The sequence below is a fragment of the Primulina eburnea genome, chromosome 15 (assembly GCF_022965805.1).
Source record: "Primulina eburnea isolate SZY01 chromosome 15, ASM2296580v1, whole genome shotgun sequence".
In the NCBI taxonomy this organism is placed as follows: Eukaryota; Viridiplantae; Streptophyta; class Magnoliopsida; order Lamiales; family Gesneriaceae; genus Primulina; species Primulina eburnea.
This window is the reverse complement of record NC_133115.1, coordinates 439,955-455,834: the sequence shown is the minus strand read 5'-3', so window position 1 is coordinate 455,834 and position 15,880 is coordinate 439,955. Positions and strand designations below refer to the sequence as shown.

General features: G+C 34.4%; 1 protein-coding gene across 1 annotated transcript; it reads left to right on the top strand.

Moving 5' to 3' along the window:
- Positions 1–2,836: 2,836 nt before the first annotated feature.
- Positions 2,837–14,815, top strand: LOC140813582 (26S proteasome non-ATPase regulatory subunit 2 homolog A-like). The gene is made up of 25 exons (XM_073172152.1): positions 2,837–3,136; positions 3,327–3,427; positions 4,929–5,049; positions 5,137–5,196; positions 5,744–5,811; positions 6,110–6,152; positions 8,079–8,144; positions 8,335–8,373; positions 8,474–8,556; positions 8,920–9,034; positions 9,230–9,304; positions 10,173–10,331; positions 10,505–10,612; positions 10,709–10,813; positions 10,896–11,036; positions 11,161–11,265; positions 11,423–11,644; positions 12,019–12,132; positions 12,239–12,454; positions 12,578–12,637; positions 12,743–12,856; positions 12,964–13,049; positions 13,989–14,097; positions 14,197–14,375; positions 14,454–14,815. Exons 1-25 carry the CDS (start codon positions 3,008–3,010, stop codon positions 14,527–14,529), a joined length of 2,694 nt encoding a protein of 897 aa, XP_073028253.1. The 5' UTR covers positions 2,837–3,007; the 3' UTR covers positions 14,530–14,815.
- The last annotated feature ends 1,065 nt before the right edge of the window (positions 14,816–15,880 follow it).

The following is a 15,880-nucleotide window of genomic DNA, read 5'->3' as shown; positions in this document are numbered from 1 at the left end:
GGTGATTCTGGAACGGGTCACTACAATTGGCGTCCGGCCTCTCAAATCAAATTCGTACAACATCAATTCATATACAATATTCATTTCTCAATTCCATTGTCATAATATACATCAAATGTATAATCACATATCAAATTCATGAATTATCGATAATCATATAAGATTTACGATAATACGATACACGGTCCTTACAATTAGACCATCTTTCTGGGCAAAATATTCTTTCATATGAACACAATCTGGATTTTGGATATCCTTCTCCACATTTGAGTGACCTGTAATTGCATCGAAATAATGGTGATTAGAATTTCCCGATGATTCTTCGACCTCGGCATTTTGTTTGTGGTCACTATTATTGTTTTCCTCGCTATTCTGAATGTCTTTGCCTTGGCTAGAATTCTGCTGACTTTCCTCCGCTTCTTGCAATCCACTCACTATGGTAAACACGATCTTGCACATCATTTCTGTATACAACTCATGACTTCTTCCATACATCTCATGACACTCAATGTAATCAAATCCATTTTCTCGATTATTTTCTTGAACTCCGGGTTTGAAGTAACACGAGGAATTGCAAATCCCTCAAGAATTTCTTTGAGATGCTCTTTTGATATTCCACCAAGTTGTGAAGGAATCCTTTAGCTGATCCTTCTTGCTCTTTAGATCTTTGCTCTAGCTCTTCACGTGAAACTCATGTTATTTTTTCTGACGAGAAGCAGGTTTATTTTATACTCGATAAATACCAATACGCAACGGGGGGTTGATACCATTTTCAATGACTAAACGCTTCCATCCTTAATTTATCTTCAAAATAACTTATTCGTCCAAAAATTCCTTTATTTATTTTGTCTTTATTTTTTAATTTGTCTAATCTATGAATAAAATTAATTATGATAAAGCCAATATTATAAAGACAATAAAATCCTATTGTTACATTTTCATATCAAAGTGAAACATAATCGTATGGATTTGAAAAATCAGAAGCCATGTATTTCCTAGTATCAAATAGTGAATTACATTCTTGCAAATGCATTCTTCGGATGTAGTTTTCACCTACGTTTTGCGACATTTTTCTTGTAAAAGAAGCTCGAGGAATCCATATTTCATTTCTAAAAATATAACCATATAGATCTCCATGTTCCCAACAATTTGTTCGTGCATTTTATAGATATAATGAACTCCTACAATAATATCCATCATTTGATCTCAATGTTTCCTCGGAAAAAGCTGACTGAGAAATACATTTTTTACCATGTGAAAAATCAATATATGAATATGAAAAATCAGAAATTATAAATCCTTCTTTCCAAGTATTCACTTAAGTGTATTCCTTCCAATTGTTCATAAACTACCTGACTTTGCATCATCATTTTGTCAATCTCACCGTTTCCTAGCTTTCTTGGCGTCAGAGTCCCACTGGGCATGCCGATTTGTTAATTACGAAATTTTGTTGGCATTCTAGGCATGGAATCGTGCCAATATTTTGAATAATCTGACTTCTATGCTCAAGCGATATGGATCTCGATTTGGTCGTTAGTTCTGACTCCCTCGATAAGCCACGAAACTAAAAAATTAAATGAAGAATTTGGCGGAAATTGCAGAAGATAAATTCACGAACAACAACAAAATTAATTGCGCTATGATGAATCGAGTTCACTATCTTTTACAACTAAAAATGAAAATAAAAGTTGGAGGAATATCTAAAAACTGAGGGAATTATACTATTGATAACTACACATAGACGAACTAAGATGAACTTGAATTAATAAAATTTTGTAGAGAGAATTTTGTTGTAATTTTGTAGAAGTTGATTGTTTATTTGTTGTCCAGCTTTATGATGATTTTCATATCTTTTTTGTTCATTCTACCAAGTAGTTTATCCCAAATAACACAACCACTGGTCGTGTATCGTGAATTAACTTCTTCAACAACGCGAGTCAGATTATCAAATGGTCGAGTAATTTAACTCAATTGACCTTTTTTTTTTCTAGACTTTCAGGAATTGAGCCAATGATAATTCTGGGTAGCAAACATAATACATAGATATTATATTTGACATGAACGTAATATATTTAAACTTAATTTTTTTTCTCATATAAATTATGTTCAATATTAAAGAGTAAAGATCACAATATTTGATATGATAAATATTGATTAACGAAAAAATGACTAAATAAGTATTTATGACTTTTTTCTAAATTAAATTAAGATGAAATATTTTTGTTATTTTATACAAATACTTGTGATCTATCAAAAAATATCATGGATGTTAATGGATCTGGGTTTTACCCAGATCTGTAATGGACTCGCATGTATGAGGTGGATTTGGGCATATTAAATGGGTTGTGGGGCGGGTCTCGAGTCCAATTTTTCAGACTCGTCCGAGATATGGGACGGGTCATGGGTCCTATAATACCCGTCCCATATATGTGGATATAAATATTCTAGAGATTTGTCTGTTTGATATTATTAAGTGTGGTCGAAGACATGAATTAATTTTTCACAATGTTGTATTTAGAGATTTGTATGTTTCATAATTCAGTCATGTGAGAAGAAAGATTACTTTTTTATTTTGAAAAAATTTGGGTCTCACGGGTTTACCCGACCCCGTTTCGTATTCGAGATGGGGTGGATCCGAATAATATTTAACCAGGATGAGGCGAGTAATGGATCAAAGTTTCTAACGAAGAAAATCTTGGATTTAGTCAAACGCGTCTCATACCCACCCCATTGACATCTCTAAAAAATATACTTATTATAACATAACAGGAGAGTATGGATTTCTGTATAATCAATTTGAATACTTGGGAAGCCCAATATATTTGGGCCACGTAGAGGCCAATTATCAAGGTTCTTGCTTGTTCAGAAAGGAAACCTCTCTTCCCGTTCCATGTTCATATGCTCCTAGGGCTCCAAATCGAATCATTTTAATTGGTTCTTCTCGATTTCTGATAATTTCACAGGAAATCTTGTCTTTGTTCTAGAGTTTTTGTTGTAGACATTTCAGATGGCACCAGCTGAGCCGGACAACGGTAGCGGCGGCGTCGCGGGCGATGGAGTGACTAAGGATCAGACTTCAGTGAAGGTGCCTTCTAAAGACCCAAAAAAGAAGGATGAGAAGAAGGACGAAGATCTGGTGAGCACCAAAATTCGATTAAACATTATAATTTTGTTAGTTAGCTGAGAAAGTATAATTTTCCGAGTTACTGGAAGTTATGTATGTAGTAGCATGGTTGAAGTTGTTAATTTTTTGTGTCTATTTCTTGTATGTTTGTCTGTTGCCATGGGAATTGGTGCAATTTTTATTTGCCACTTTTGTTTTGTAGTCGGAGGAGGACTTGGCTTTAAAGCAGCAGTTGGAGTTGTACGTGGAGAGGGTGCAAGACTCTGATCCCGGACTGCAGAAAGTTGCTCTGGAGAGCATGAGGTTTGTAGTATTTCCTAGTTAATCATTTTCCAATTAAAGACAGCATTCTATTTGGGTGCGGTGGAGATTATTTATTTGGCTAACATTTTCATGGAGATACAAAATGGCAACTGTGAAATGGCTGTCATATTGGAGGCATGTTTTCGGTTTTAATACCAGCTAGATTACCTGGTGCCTTGGCATCAATTCCCTGCACTTTAATCTCATGAGGATTATTGAATTATGGTGTTTAATATCACCGAGGCTGAAAATCTGAGAAAGAATTTGTTTAGTGCTTGTTTTTCTGAGAGAGAAATGGAGGTCTGAATCAGGCCTTGTGAAAAATAAAGAATGGTAGTTTGTATAAACTGAGGATGCACTGATAACTAGATTACTAGATGCATGAGGTACTTGAAAACGCCACCACTGCTACTTTGGGGTGGAAAAAGATTTGTTGTATGAGAAACAGAGAGCATAGACCAAGTTCTCCAAATAAGATGATTTGAATTACCCCAAGATTTATTAATTATATGACAGGTGAAATGTATAACATCCAAATGTTGCTGAAATCTGAAAGTCTGGTTTTATTGAAGAGTGGCACACTTTTAGGACTAGGGAGGGTTCTTAAATCACCGAAAACTCTCCGTGTTTATGATTACCTATAAAATGTCATGTTGATGCATTGTGCCTTAGCATCTGAATTTTCAAGCAAATTGTCAATCCTAATAGTAACTTTTATAATAAATTGTTGGAAGCTTACCAGACATACTGTTCCAATTTAATCGGATTTAATTTAATTCTTGTGATTATGATTGGATTATGATGTGATTTTTTCCTTATAGAATATAAGTTTTTAGTTTATGTTAGGACTTGTACTGTAGTAATTTACATATCGAGAACAGAGATAACATACACTTCTACCAAATTTTGCGACTTTGACCTGTTTTGCACACCTACAACTCCTGTTTCAGGTTCTAACTAGCCTTTTGTCTTCATTACCCTTTTTAACTTGTCGTATATATGGAACATGCCTTGTTAGTCACAACCAGTTATAAGAAGTGTTGGTCCATTGTGAAGGGGTGGATTATTTTTACAATTGAGCAACATTGAATTAACAGTTTAAAAATTATGTAGGTTAACATATAATGTGGTGGTGAATCCCAATATTATTAAGACTGAAAATCTTATAGAACAACTATATGTGATTGATGCCCAGATGGTTTATGACTGAATATTTACCGATTTTTCGAAAATCTTTTCAGAACTTTGAAATAAATCGACCTGAAATTCAGAGTTTATAAATTTGGTCAAGAATGAACCATCATCCTAAACTCTAACAACTTGTAGTCACATGACTTATATGGGGTTGGATTTCTTTCTGTTATGATGATGATTGTTGAGTTGTTTATTTTAAATCGACAGTAAACATAATATGTTTTGTATTCAAACATAGATAATTATGCATGGTTTTTACAACATGATCTATCTGGTGGTTTTTTATGGCCGTATGTTTTTTATTTAGGCAAGAAATTCGTACTGCAACTAGTTCTATGACTTCAGTTCCAAAGCCTTTGAAGTTTTTACGTCCTCATTATGGAACTCTACAAGCACAATATGAGAAAATGACAGATTCTGATCTTAAGGTGAAAAATATCAGGCCATTATTGCATAATCATATGGTAACCGTGTAATCCTCCCTGATTTACAAATTTTTTAAATTTTTTGTGCAGAAACTGCTTGCAGATATACTTTCTGTTTTGGCCTTGACAATGTCTCCTGAAGGAGAGAGGGTACACTTTCTTAACGCAGTGCATTAGCATAGGCTTTTTAGTTCATTTCGCAGCATCCCATTTACTGTCTTATTAGGCACACATAACTTTTTTTTTTTGCAATTTTTGTGAAATATTTAATGGAATAAGCAAAACAAAAAAGTTCATTTCAGATAATTACAGTCATGACTTAATATTTTGTACATAAACCATTTATAAACTGATTTAGTCAGCTATTAATTATTTGTTACACATCGAATCAGACTTTAAGTTCTTTTAAACAATTATCATTGGACTTCTTTCCAAATTAATCCACACAATAAAGCAATTTTGTTTCTTATCTTCATATGTTCGCCAAACTTGCTTTTGTTTCTTCAATCCAAGGAAAGAACAACCTTCTTCATAGAGTATCTGAGGACAGATCTCCTTACCATATGAAATCTAAATTAGTCTTATTCTTATGATTAATATGATTGGGATTGGATGTGAAATTGTGTACTGGAGTCTAACTTTGTGCTTAGTGTACACGATATGATGATCTTTTAAGTGCAAATGCCAAAAATTGCAGGCGAGCTTGAAATACAGATTATTAGGGTCAGAAGGTGATATTGGTTCATGGGGTCATGAGTATGTCAGGTGAGAATCCCTATCCATTTAGTTCTACTGGTTGGTAGAACGTGACATTAAAAAATTACTCCTTTACTTGGCAACCTTCACATACTGCTGTCAAATTTATTTCATTTATAGCTGTGTATTGCACAAGTTGTGTATCAACTATCAAATAAGATGTAACATGACTAATCAAGAAATTTGCATCGCATGATTTTTTTTTTCTGTTGCATGTTTTAACTAGTTGTGTGCTTTTAATACTGTTCGAAGAATTTTATAATTGATTGTTTTAGTTATTTTCTTTATTGGTCCTATGCTAATGCAGGAATTTGGCTGGGGAAATTGCTCAAGAGTATGGAAAACGGCAGGTTAGACTTTTTACGAGACTTTTCACTCTTTTAATCGCATGCATATGCTTAGAGTACTTGCAAATTCTGATTGATTGTTCTAGGGTTATTTTTTGCTTTTCTGTGTTTTGATACACTGTATCACCACTCAATCCTGAACAATTAGTTTGCTTGATTGAATTGAAACCAACTTAATTTGTTTTCTTGGATATTCTCTGTGTTGATTTAAATGTTCGTCGCTGAGAATTCTATTTTAACTGAAGTAGTAATAAAAATCTCAACTTGTTTTAGTTTGTTTGGATTTTTTTCTTTATCAAACTTTGAATTTTTTCATTCGAATGTTGACAGCATCACGCAAGGTTAAGGTGATAACGGCGAAGAGTTTGGCAATTTTTTGGTAGTGTTTTTTTAGTGTTTTGAGGTATTTTGGGAGATTGCAATGGAAAATGTTAGGAATGCTTATTTTTAATTGTTTGAATTAAACATTTTTTCTCGTTGATGTCATGACTCGTGCCATTAAAATTTTGGGTTAATTGTATTAGGCCCCATGTGAAAAGTCTAAAAAGCATAAAACCCTCTAAAAATATTAATAGGTTAATGTATTCTCCATTTTTTTAAAATTCAAGCACATTTAATTCTTGAGTTAAAAACCTCAAGCACACTCACCAATTTAAGGGGTTTTATACCTGATTTTTAAGAAATGTGGTTTTAAGTACAATTAATTTTACATATTTGTTTTTCGATTTTTTACAGGGGTGATGATGCAATTGGGCCTTAAAATTTTTTGTGCAGTGATAGTCAGTCTCAGTCATAACTCATACACTGGAATATAATAAGGCATTTTAAAGTTTTAAAACAAACTGAATTGAAAATATAATGTAATAATAGAGTATTTTCGGGGCATGAAATAAATTAAGAATGATAGTTATATTGAAAAATATATAAATAAGATAAAAGTATTTCGTCAAGAGATTGTGTTGGAGAATGTGATATATGTTTGTTTTTGTTTTTGGTAGAATGAAAATGTTCTTTAAAATCATTATCATGAATAGCCTGTCTTTCAACTTCATTGAATTAAATATACAGCCTTTAGTGTATGTTATTGTTTTGGTAGAATGGAAATGTTCTTTAAAAACATTACCCACGGATAGCCTTGTCTTTCGGCTTCATTGAATACAGCTTTTTGTATAAAATCATTGTGAGAATAGTCATGGTTATAGGAGGAGGAAAGTTGCCAACGAATACTCCTGCTGCTTTTCTTTTACTGCCTGATGTATAATGAATTCATGTCTTATCTTTGTTACAAAGAAAACATAAGAAATTTGTCTAGCTTTCTAGAAGTAAAACCTATTTATTTAACTTTTAATTAGCTAGGCTTTGGTATGAAATGATCTAAATTGGAAAATTATCAGTTGTAAAAATATGATGAAGGGTTCTATTATGGATGGAAATGCTGAGCGTTATTGGTGATTGGAGGATTTTGTTGTGACTCAGGATTCTGTTACGGACATGTTGATTTTGATTAATGATCTAGATGAAGAGTGTGATAATGTTGGAAGTAAAAAGTGTATGAAACCGATTTTTTTTAAATGTCAATGGTAACAAAAGCAGGAAAGAGATTAAAGTTCGTTATAAGGATCTAGTTTGGTTGTTTTCTTTGGATTATATGGTCCCTAACTCACACTTGAGTAGTCTTTTTACTCTTACCACTTCGTTTTTGCAGTTTGGGAATATCTACTTTGACATACTTAGTCAGGAATCTGTGCAATTATGTTGCTTTAAATAATGACTTGGGTGAATTTATGATATTTATTTGGAAAATTTTAAAGAGTGGAAATTTACACCTTTCTCCTTTACTTGATGCTTGAAGTTTCTATATGAACATTACCGCATATGCTTGAGATAAAAATGTCTGAACAAGTTTCTTTACTGCATCATTTCTTTCAGGGTGAAGAAACTTCAATCGATGATCTAATGGACCTGGTTGTGCAAATTGTTGCCTTCCATATGAAGGTATGATCATAGTTGGTACTGTTATTTGTCTAATATTAAGGTAGAGCTTTTAATAATCTTCTTTCTTTGATATATGTAATTACTACTTCTGTCTACGCTGTTAGTAGTAAGTTTTTACTTCAAGTTGTGTATTTCTTCTTTTGTTCTTGGAATAAAGGTTTTGGATTGGTTTTGTTCATGTTTTTTGCAGCATAATGCTGAGCCTGAGGCAGTTGATCTTTTGATGGAGGTATTATTGCCCATCCTTAAATGTATTTATACATTCATGAAGAATTTTGTGAATAATCACAAAAACGGAGAACAGAGTTTTATATTCCTTTTTTATCCAGGTTGAAGATCTTGATCTGTTAGTTGAGCACGTGGACAGCACAAATTATAAAAGGACCTGCCTATACCTTACTAGTTCGGCGAAGTAAGTAGATGTTTGAGCTTCTGTTTTGGATTCATTCCACTCCATTGGCTGGTGTTTTATCCTCAGTGTGCCGACCATTTGTGCATTGAATAGCTTCCTCTTTCATCGATGATGATTGACCACAAGCCTATTCTATTACCCTTTTGCTGTCTCCATGGGTGTATGAGACCAAAAACTCAACCAGTAGTTCTATGTTAAATTTTAGATTGAAGGAGTGTTCTAGTCGATTTGGTCTGACTTGATCTGCTGGCTATTGAAACTTGAAAGTGACCATTTTGTATTGTGTTCCTCTTTGTTTTGATGGTTAAGTTTGTCATTTATATCGCGGCTTTTACATATTTTATTGCTGTGTAAAAAATTTAGGTATCTTCCTGGACCAGATGACATGTTGGTTCTGGATATCGCACACACCATCTACATGAAATTTGAAGAATATCCTAGATCCCTGCAGATTGCTCTTTACCTTGACAATATGCAGGTTTGTATTTAGTTTGATTCTGGTATTCTTACTTCAGGACTTCTAATTGAGGAAAGTTTGGGTGGAAGTTTGCGGCGTGAGATTATCATATATCAGATATGAAATCATAGATCCAATAATAACATATGTGACTTGTTTACTTGACAAAACTTTATGTTTGTTCCTCTAATGTAATGTTTGGGTAACCTTTTGCAGTATGTGAAGCAACTCTTCACAACTTGTAGTGATCTTAAGAAAAAGCAGCAGTTTTGCTTCATACTTGCTCGCCATGTAAGTCATCTGGATTTTTGGATGCAGTTACTTTGTTCATTGTCGTCAAACTTTCTTTTCTTTTCTCTGTGTACCCTTGATTTCTGTCACTGTTTACTTTGTTGGTGCGGTTTTTCTTTTCGAGGTTTTGGGATATGTGTATTTTGGGTGGTAATTGTTTTTACTTTATATTCTGCTGCACTGCAGAAAGGTTAAAGGTTAAGGCCTAATGATTTCTATAAGAGTTTAAAGAGTTATTATTGCTAAAGCATATATAGTCACCCTGTAAATCTTAGAATAATATTAGATCCAACGGTTGGTGAAGGAATTTCTTACTTTCATTGCATGGCTGAACAATTGTGAGTGATTGCATGTAGAATATGAATGTGCGTAGTTTTCCGACTTTTTGTGCTTTGGTTTAGAGTTGAGACCTAAAATTAGGTTACGATTTGCTATGTATTTTTTCTCTTACTATTTGCATTCTTCTTAAGCTTTGTGCCACTCACGTTACATAGGATGGTTGAGTGCATGTGTCTGTCTATGGGTTGTTAAACAAATAATGGCTAAAATGAAAAATAATACATCTGAACCAGTATATGTTGATATCTTGTCTTTTATTAATGAAGTTTGCACCTAGAAATATCTGTTATAAATCTGTCTTTGCACATCATTATACTGATGGTATAGAAGGCTTAGAGAATTCCTTTAAGTTTTGGAATCGAGGAAAACAAGTGGGGATTGTGTTTGGTTCTTGCGACCTTGAGAAAACCGAAAATGTTATTCAGTCTATTCTAGACTGAGCAATAGATAGAAATATAAATCCATCGATCTTTTCCGTTACATTGATGCTCCTTGAAGATATATTGATGCATACTCTCTTGTTGTGCAGGGCATTACGTTTGAACTTGACGAAGAAATGTGTGCAGATGAAAAAGAAAGAGAAGCTTTGCAAGAAATAATTAATAACACAAAGTTAAATGAAGGTTATCTTGCACTTGCACGTGATATTGAAGTCATGGAGCCCAAATCTCCTGATGATATATACAAGGTCTGTCTAGTCTTTGACGTCTCACTTGTTCCTCTATCTTTGTGGTTCTTGCCTTTTGCATATTTTTTATCGCCCTTGCTAGTAATGTGGTATCTTTTTCCGCCTTCCTTACAAGCATGATAAAAAATAAAAAGTGAATTGTTTTGATTTTAATATTTTTCTTGGATCTATAGGCACATTTACTTGATGGCCGAGGCAGTGGTGGGGGAACTGTTGACTCTGCCCGGCAGAACTTGGCTGCAACATTTGTCAACGCATTCGTAAATGCAGGCTTTGGCCAGGTAAATGCCATTGGTATAAATAATTTTTCTACGAGGAAAAGGTCAACGTCATCTCTCACTCTCTCTGCTTAAAGTGGTGTCATTATATGTGTGCAGGATAAGTTGATGACAGGTTCATCAGAAATATCAAGTGGTGGTGCTTCAACAAGTTGGCTCTTCAAAAATAAAGAACATGGAAAAGCCAGTGCTGCAGCTAGTCTGGTGTTTACTTTTCCTATTTGTTTATGTTTATTTTATTTATTGTTTATCTGCTAGCTAGAAGGTCATTGTCTCACCATTACAGGGCATGATTTTACTCTGGGATGTTGATTCTGGGCTTGCTCAACTTGATAAATATTTTCATAGCACTGACACTCATGTCATCTCCGGAGCATTACTAGGAGTTGGGATTGTGAATTGTAATGTCAAGAATGATTGCGATCCTGTAAGTTTCAGTTTAGACCCCATGGGATTATATGTGCATTTACTGACACATACAATTCGTCAATTTGATTATAAAAATGTGTACTAGTTATTTTTTCTTTCCTCTAATATATTTGCACTCTTAGGCATTGGCTCTTTTGGCTGAGTATATTGATAAAGAAGATTCTTCTACCAGAATAGGTGCAATAATGGGCCTAGGTCTTGCATATGCTGGTTCTCAGAATGACCAAGTGAGTTCGTTTTGTGCGGAATCATAAAACAGCAGTTCAAGATTTTTATAAATCTGTGAAACTTGACCTTTCTTGTTTTTGCACTCTCATTATTGAACAAGATTCGGTCTGTGATGCATTACAGTGGTTTGGTTCTAATTAGCATTGCAACATCCAGATTCGCAGTAAACTAACTCCCATACTTGGAGATTCGAAGGATTCTCTTGATGTGATTGCATTTACTGCAGTCTCGCTAGGCTTGGTGTATGTGGGTTCATGTAATGAAGAGGTTGCACAGGCAATCATATTTGCATTGATGGATCGAAGTGAGTCAGAATTGGGGGAGCCCCTCACTCGTCTCTTGTGCCTGGGTCTTGGTCTTCTGTACCTTGGAAAGCAGGTATAGATAGCCCTGAATGTGGATCAAAATCAATTGACACTCATTCTGAATCAAGTTATTAGATAATCCTATATCTAATAAGCTTCAATAAGAATATTGTTTATTTACAATTATGAATTATCTGGAATGGAGCCATTAGGCGTAAATGGTAGCTTAAATACTCATCAAATGCAACATAAAATGAAGCTATTGCAACGACTGTTGGAATTGTATCCGTCAAGCGTTCCTTAGTTAAAATTTTTAATTTGCTCAAACATTCCTTTCATGTTTGATTTGGGATGAGCTCTCACAAGCTCGCCGCAAAAAGAAGCTGGATAAATTTGTTTGCTTCACTGCTCAGGCTAGAATGTTTTTCTCTTTCTTCTTTATGTCAGGAAAGCGTGGAAGCTACGGCTGAGGTTTCAAAGACTTTTAATGAAAAAATTAGAAAACATTGTGACATGACCCTGCTTTCTTGTGCTTATGCGGGAACAGGGAATGTTCTCAAGGTAATAAACCCTTGTTGCACTTATTATCATTTTAGTGTTACAAATTTTGGTTCTTCATACCATTTTAGTGTGTCGATTTTGGTTCTTACTACCTTTTCCCATATAGGTGCAACACTTTCTTGGTCAGTGTGCACATCATCTTGAGAAGGGTGAAACATACCAAGGACCAGCTGTTCTTGGAATTGCTATGGTAGCAATGGCAGAGGAACTGGGAGTTGAGATGGCCATTCGGTCATTGGAGCATCTCTTGCAGTACGGAGAGCAGAATATTAGGAGAGCAGTTCCTTTGGCTCTAGCTCTCCTCTGCGTATCAAATCCAAAGGTACTTTTTTTTCTTTTCTCTTGTTCTTTATTCTGTTTCTTTTCTTTTCTTTTGTAAATTTTTTTAAAACCACCTCACTTCTTGCCTATTAATTTTTTTGGAGTCCCTTTGGTCGTCTATCAGGTCAATGTCATGGACACATTAAGCAGGCTCAGTCATGATACAGACACAGAAGTTGCAATGGTAGTTTGATACTTAAGCCGGCGAGTTTTTGGTTGAATTTTTGTCATAGTTATTGTTGTGCAGTTTATGGTTTGGTATTCAGTGGATACTTTTTGAACTATGTAGGCGGCCATTATTTCCTTGGGATTGATTGGCGCTGGAACCAATAATGCAAGAATTGCCGGGATGCTTCGTAATTTGTCAAGTTATTATTACAAAGATGCCAGCCTTCTTTTCAGTGTAGGGCCAATGTTGACAATTCTTGCACCGTGATGCATTTTTCACGCTCATTCAAATGGTGGGTTATTTTTGTGTGAGTAAAATTATTTGCCTTCCCAATTGTGCAGGTCCGGATCGCTCAAGGTCTTGTCCATATGGGCAAAGGGTTGTTGACACTTTCACCCTACCATTCTGAAAGATTTTTGCTATCCCCGTAAGTTTTCTAGATTTCAGCTCCGATATGTTGAGAAAAAATGTATCTGTGTTATTGGATGGCAGTTTTCATATTTTACTTGATGCTTGGACTCAATTTATTTTTGAAAAGTTGAAAGAGCTAAATACGTGACCATGTTTTGAAAATTTCTTCTACTTTTATACGGTGTAGGTGAGATAGTAGGTGTCATGTAACTAGTGTAATGATGGTCATTTTCTGTTTATTTGAATGTAGAGAAGTGCAACTTGTTTTTGCTGCATGCATGCATTGCCATGGTCCTTTTACTTTTTTATTGTGTTGTTTGATGTTGTGATGTTCACATGGTTGCCTTTGTTTCTATCCCTTGATTTTGGATGAAATACTAGTGAAATCAATCTCATACATGTGGAGCTAGTGTCAATAGCAATAGTATTAGTTTTAGCTTCTCATTTTTTAATTAGTTAAATAATGTACTAATTTAAATTTAATAGAGCTTTACTGGGATTGCTTTCTTTCACTTTCCTGCTACCTGTTCCATATTTAGTCTCTGCTCTATACATCACTTGATAATCAATTATATTCTCCTTCATCATTTGCAATATAATTGTTATGTCTGATGATTAACAGACATTAAAAATCTGGTCAACGATGATTTCTTTTCTTAAAGAAATTTCAAACCCACTTTATATCAAGTTAAATAATTTCAATATTAATATTTGATGAGATCATTTGACAAATCTATTTTTTCTCAAATCCTTTCCTCCAAATTTAATCAATCAACACAAGCATAACCTTTATGATTTCTTCATATTTGACTTTTATATTTTCATTTTAATACAAGGCACTACTTTATTGAAGGATTTTGCTTGGCTTTGACTGCATTATATTTCATGGAATCTTGACCCACCCCCACCGTCCCTCCCTTTCACCTACGCTCAGTCTTTTTTTTCCTCCTTCCAGCACTGCCCTGGCAGGACTTGTGACTATGCTGCATGCATGTCTTGATTTGAAAGCTCTCATCTTGGGGAAATATCATTATGTTCTTTACTTCCTTGTTCTGGCTATGCAGGTGTGACTTTACTCCGTCTATTGTTCTGTTGTTATTCTCATTCCCATTATATTTGTTATGTGAATGCGCTTCCTGTCATAAAAATGTATGTCCCCGCAGCCAAGGATGCTGATGACAGTGGATGAAAACCTTAAACCTCTGTCAGTACCTGTTCGTGTTGGCCAGGCTGTCGATGTTGTTGGTCAAGCGGGTAGGCCCAAGACCATAACGGGTTTCCAAACCCACTCAACTCCTGTTCTTCTATCTGCTGGTGATAGGGCAGAACTTGCAACTGAGAAGTAATATATCGTGCTCTAATACTGGTGTTCAATCCTCAATTACATGAATCACATGCTAACACGCCATGGTTTTTGCAGATATATTCCTCTTTCGCCAATTCTCGAAGGATTTGTCATCTTAAAAGAGAACCCGGAGTACAAAGATGAACAATGATACTGATCGGGAAGTGTTTGCGAACAAGTCTTGCGAAGAACCTAACGGGGGTTTGTGAAATTATGTAGGATGAAAGCCAAATCGATCAAGAATCATGCATCAGTGAAGCTGACAAAGGACACTTTCTTTATTTTAGATTTCTTCACAATTGCATCTATGGTGAGTGCTTGACCGGCATGTTTAATGGCATTTTGAATCATTGGATGGGGACAGGAGGACTTGTTGTAAAACTGTAAAATTTTCTTATGTGGTAAAATTCATGGAGAAAATTCCAAGCATTTGCTACTAGTGCTCGTTCATTTGACCACGATTTCAATTTTTTTTTCTTCCTCAATGCTAATTTTTAAATGACCCCCTTAGGTGGTTTGAATTCGTGGAACATTAAGCCATTGTGTGATATTTCATTAGGAATTATATTCAAAATCCAATGATGTGATGACGTCTCTCATAGTCCTCAATGTGCTATGTAAGATTACTAGTCATTTCTCCATTCAACACATCCCTGATTAAGACTGGGTGATTGTTTGATTTTTTCGAAAAATATATGAAGTGTCATTGTAAAGAAGCTAAAGCCCGAATAAGATGAAATATGTTCCAAAGTATAACACCATGTAATAAATCCGAATAATAAACTGGCTAAACTTATATTGTCTTAATTGGATTCAAATTACCCTCTTTTTATTTCTTATATAAAAGTAATTTATTTTAGATGTCAATTATTTTTTATTCGAACAAGTTTCTAGTTGTTTTCTTGTCATTTTAAGTTTGAGTATCTTTTTTTCACTAATATCTAAAAAATTCAGACACAAAAAATGTTATAACGCAGGTTTATATTATAGATGATGTTGATATAATGTTTTTCTTGCTTTGGTTTGTATTGTTAACATATAATATGACAAGAGTACACACACTATAATTTTTAATCTTCATAAAATCAAATCAACGCAATTTAATTACAAAAATATTTATATTAAAAAAAGAAACACTGGATAAATATATTTTCAGGAAGAAAACTATTTTCCTTCTTTAAAAACAAAATCAAACATATAATATATTTTAAAGCAATTATTCTGAAGTTGATGAGAAATTAAAATAGAAGATGTTTAAATATATAAGTTTAAGGCAAAAATTTGTGTGAGACGGTCTCACGGGTCGAATTTGTGAGACAGATCTCTTATGTGAGTCATTCATGAAAAAGTGTCGAATTTGTGAGACAGATCTCTTATTTGGATCATCCATGATGTATTGTGGCCTTCTCCTGTTCATAAACTTTTTCTTCATTCTTCTGCAGTTGACTTCGAACCTCACTCTTCAGGCCAGGCTTTGTTCAGCATTTTCTGCCATTGTCAGC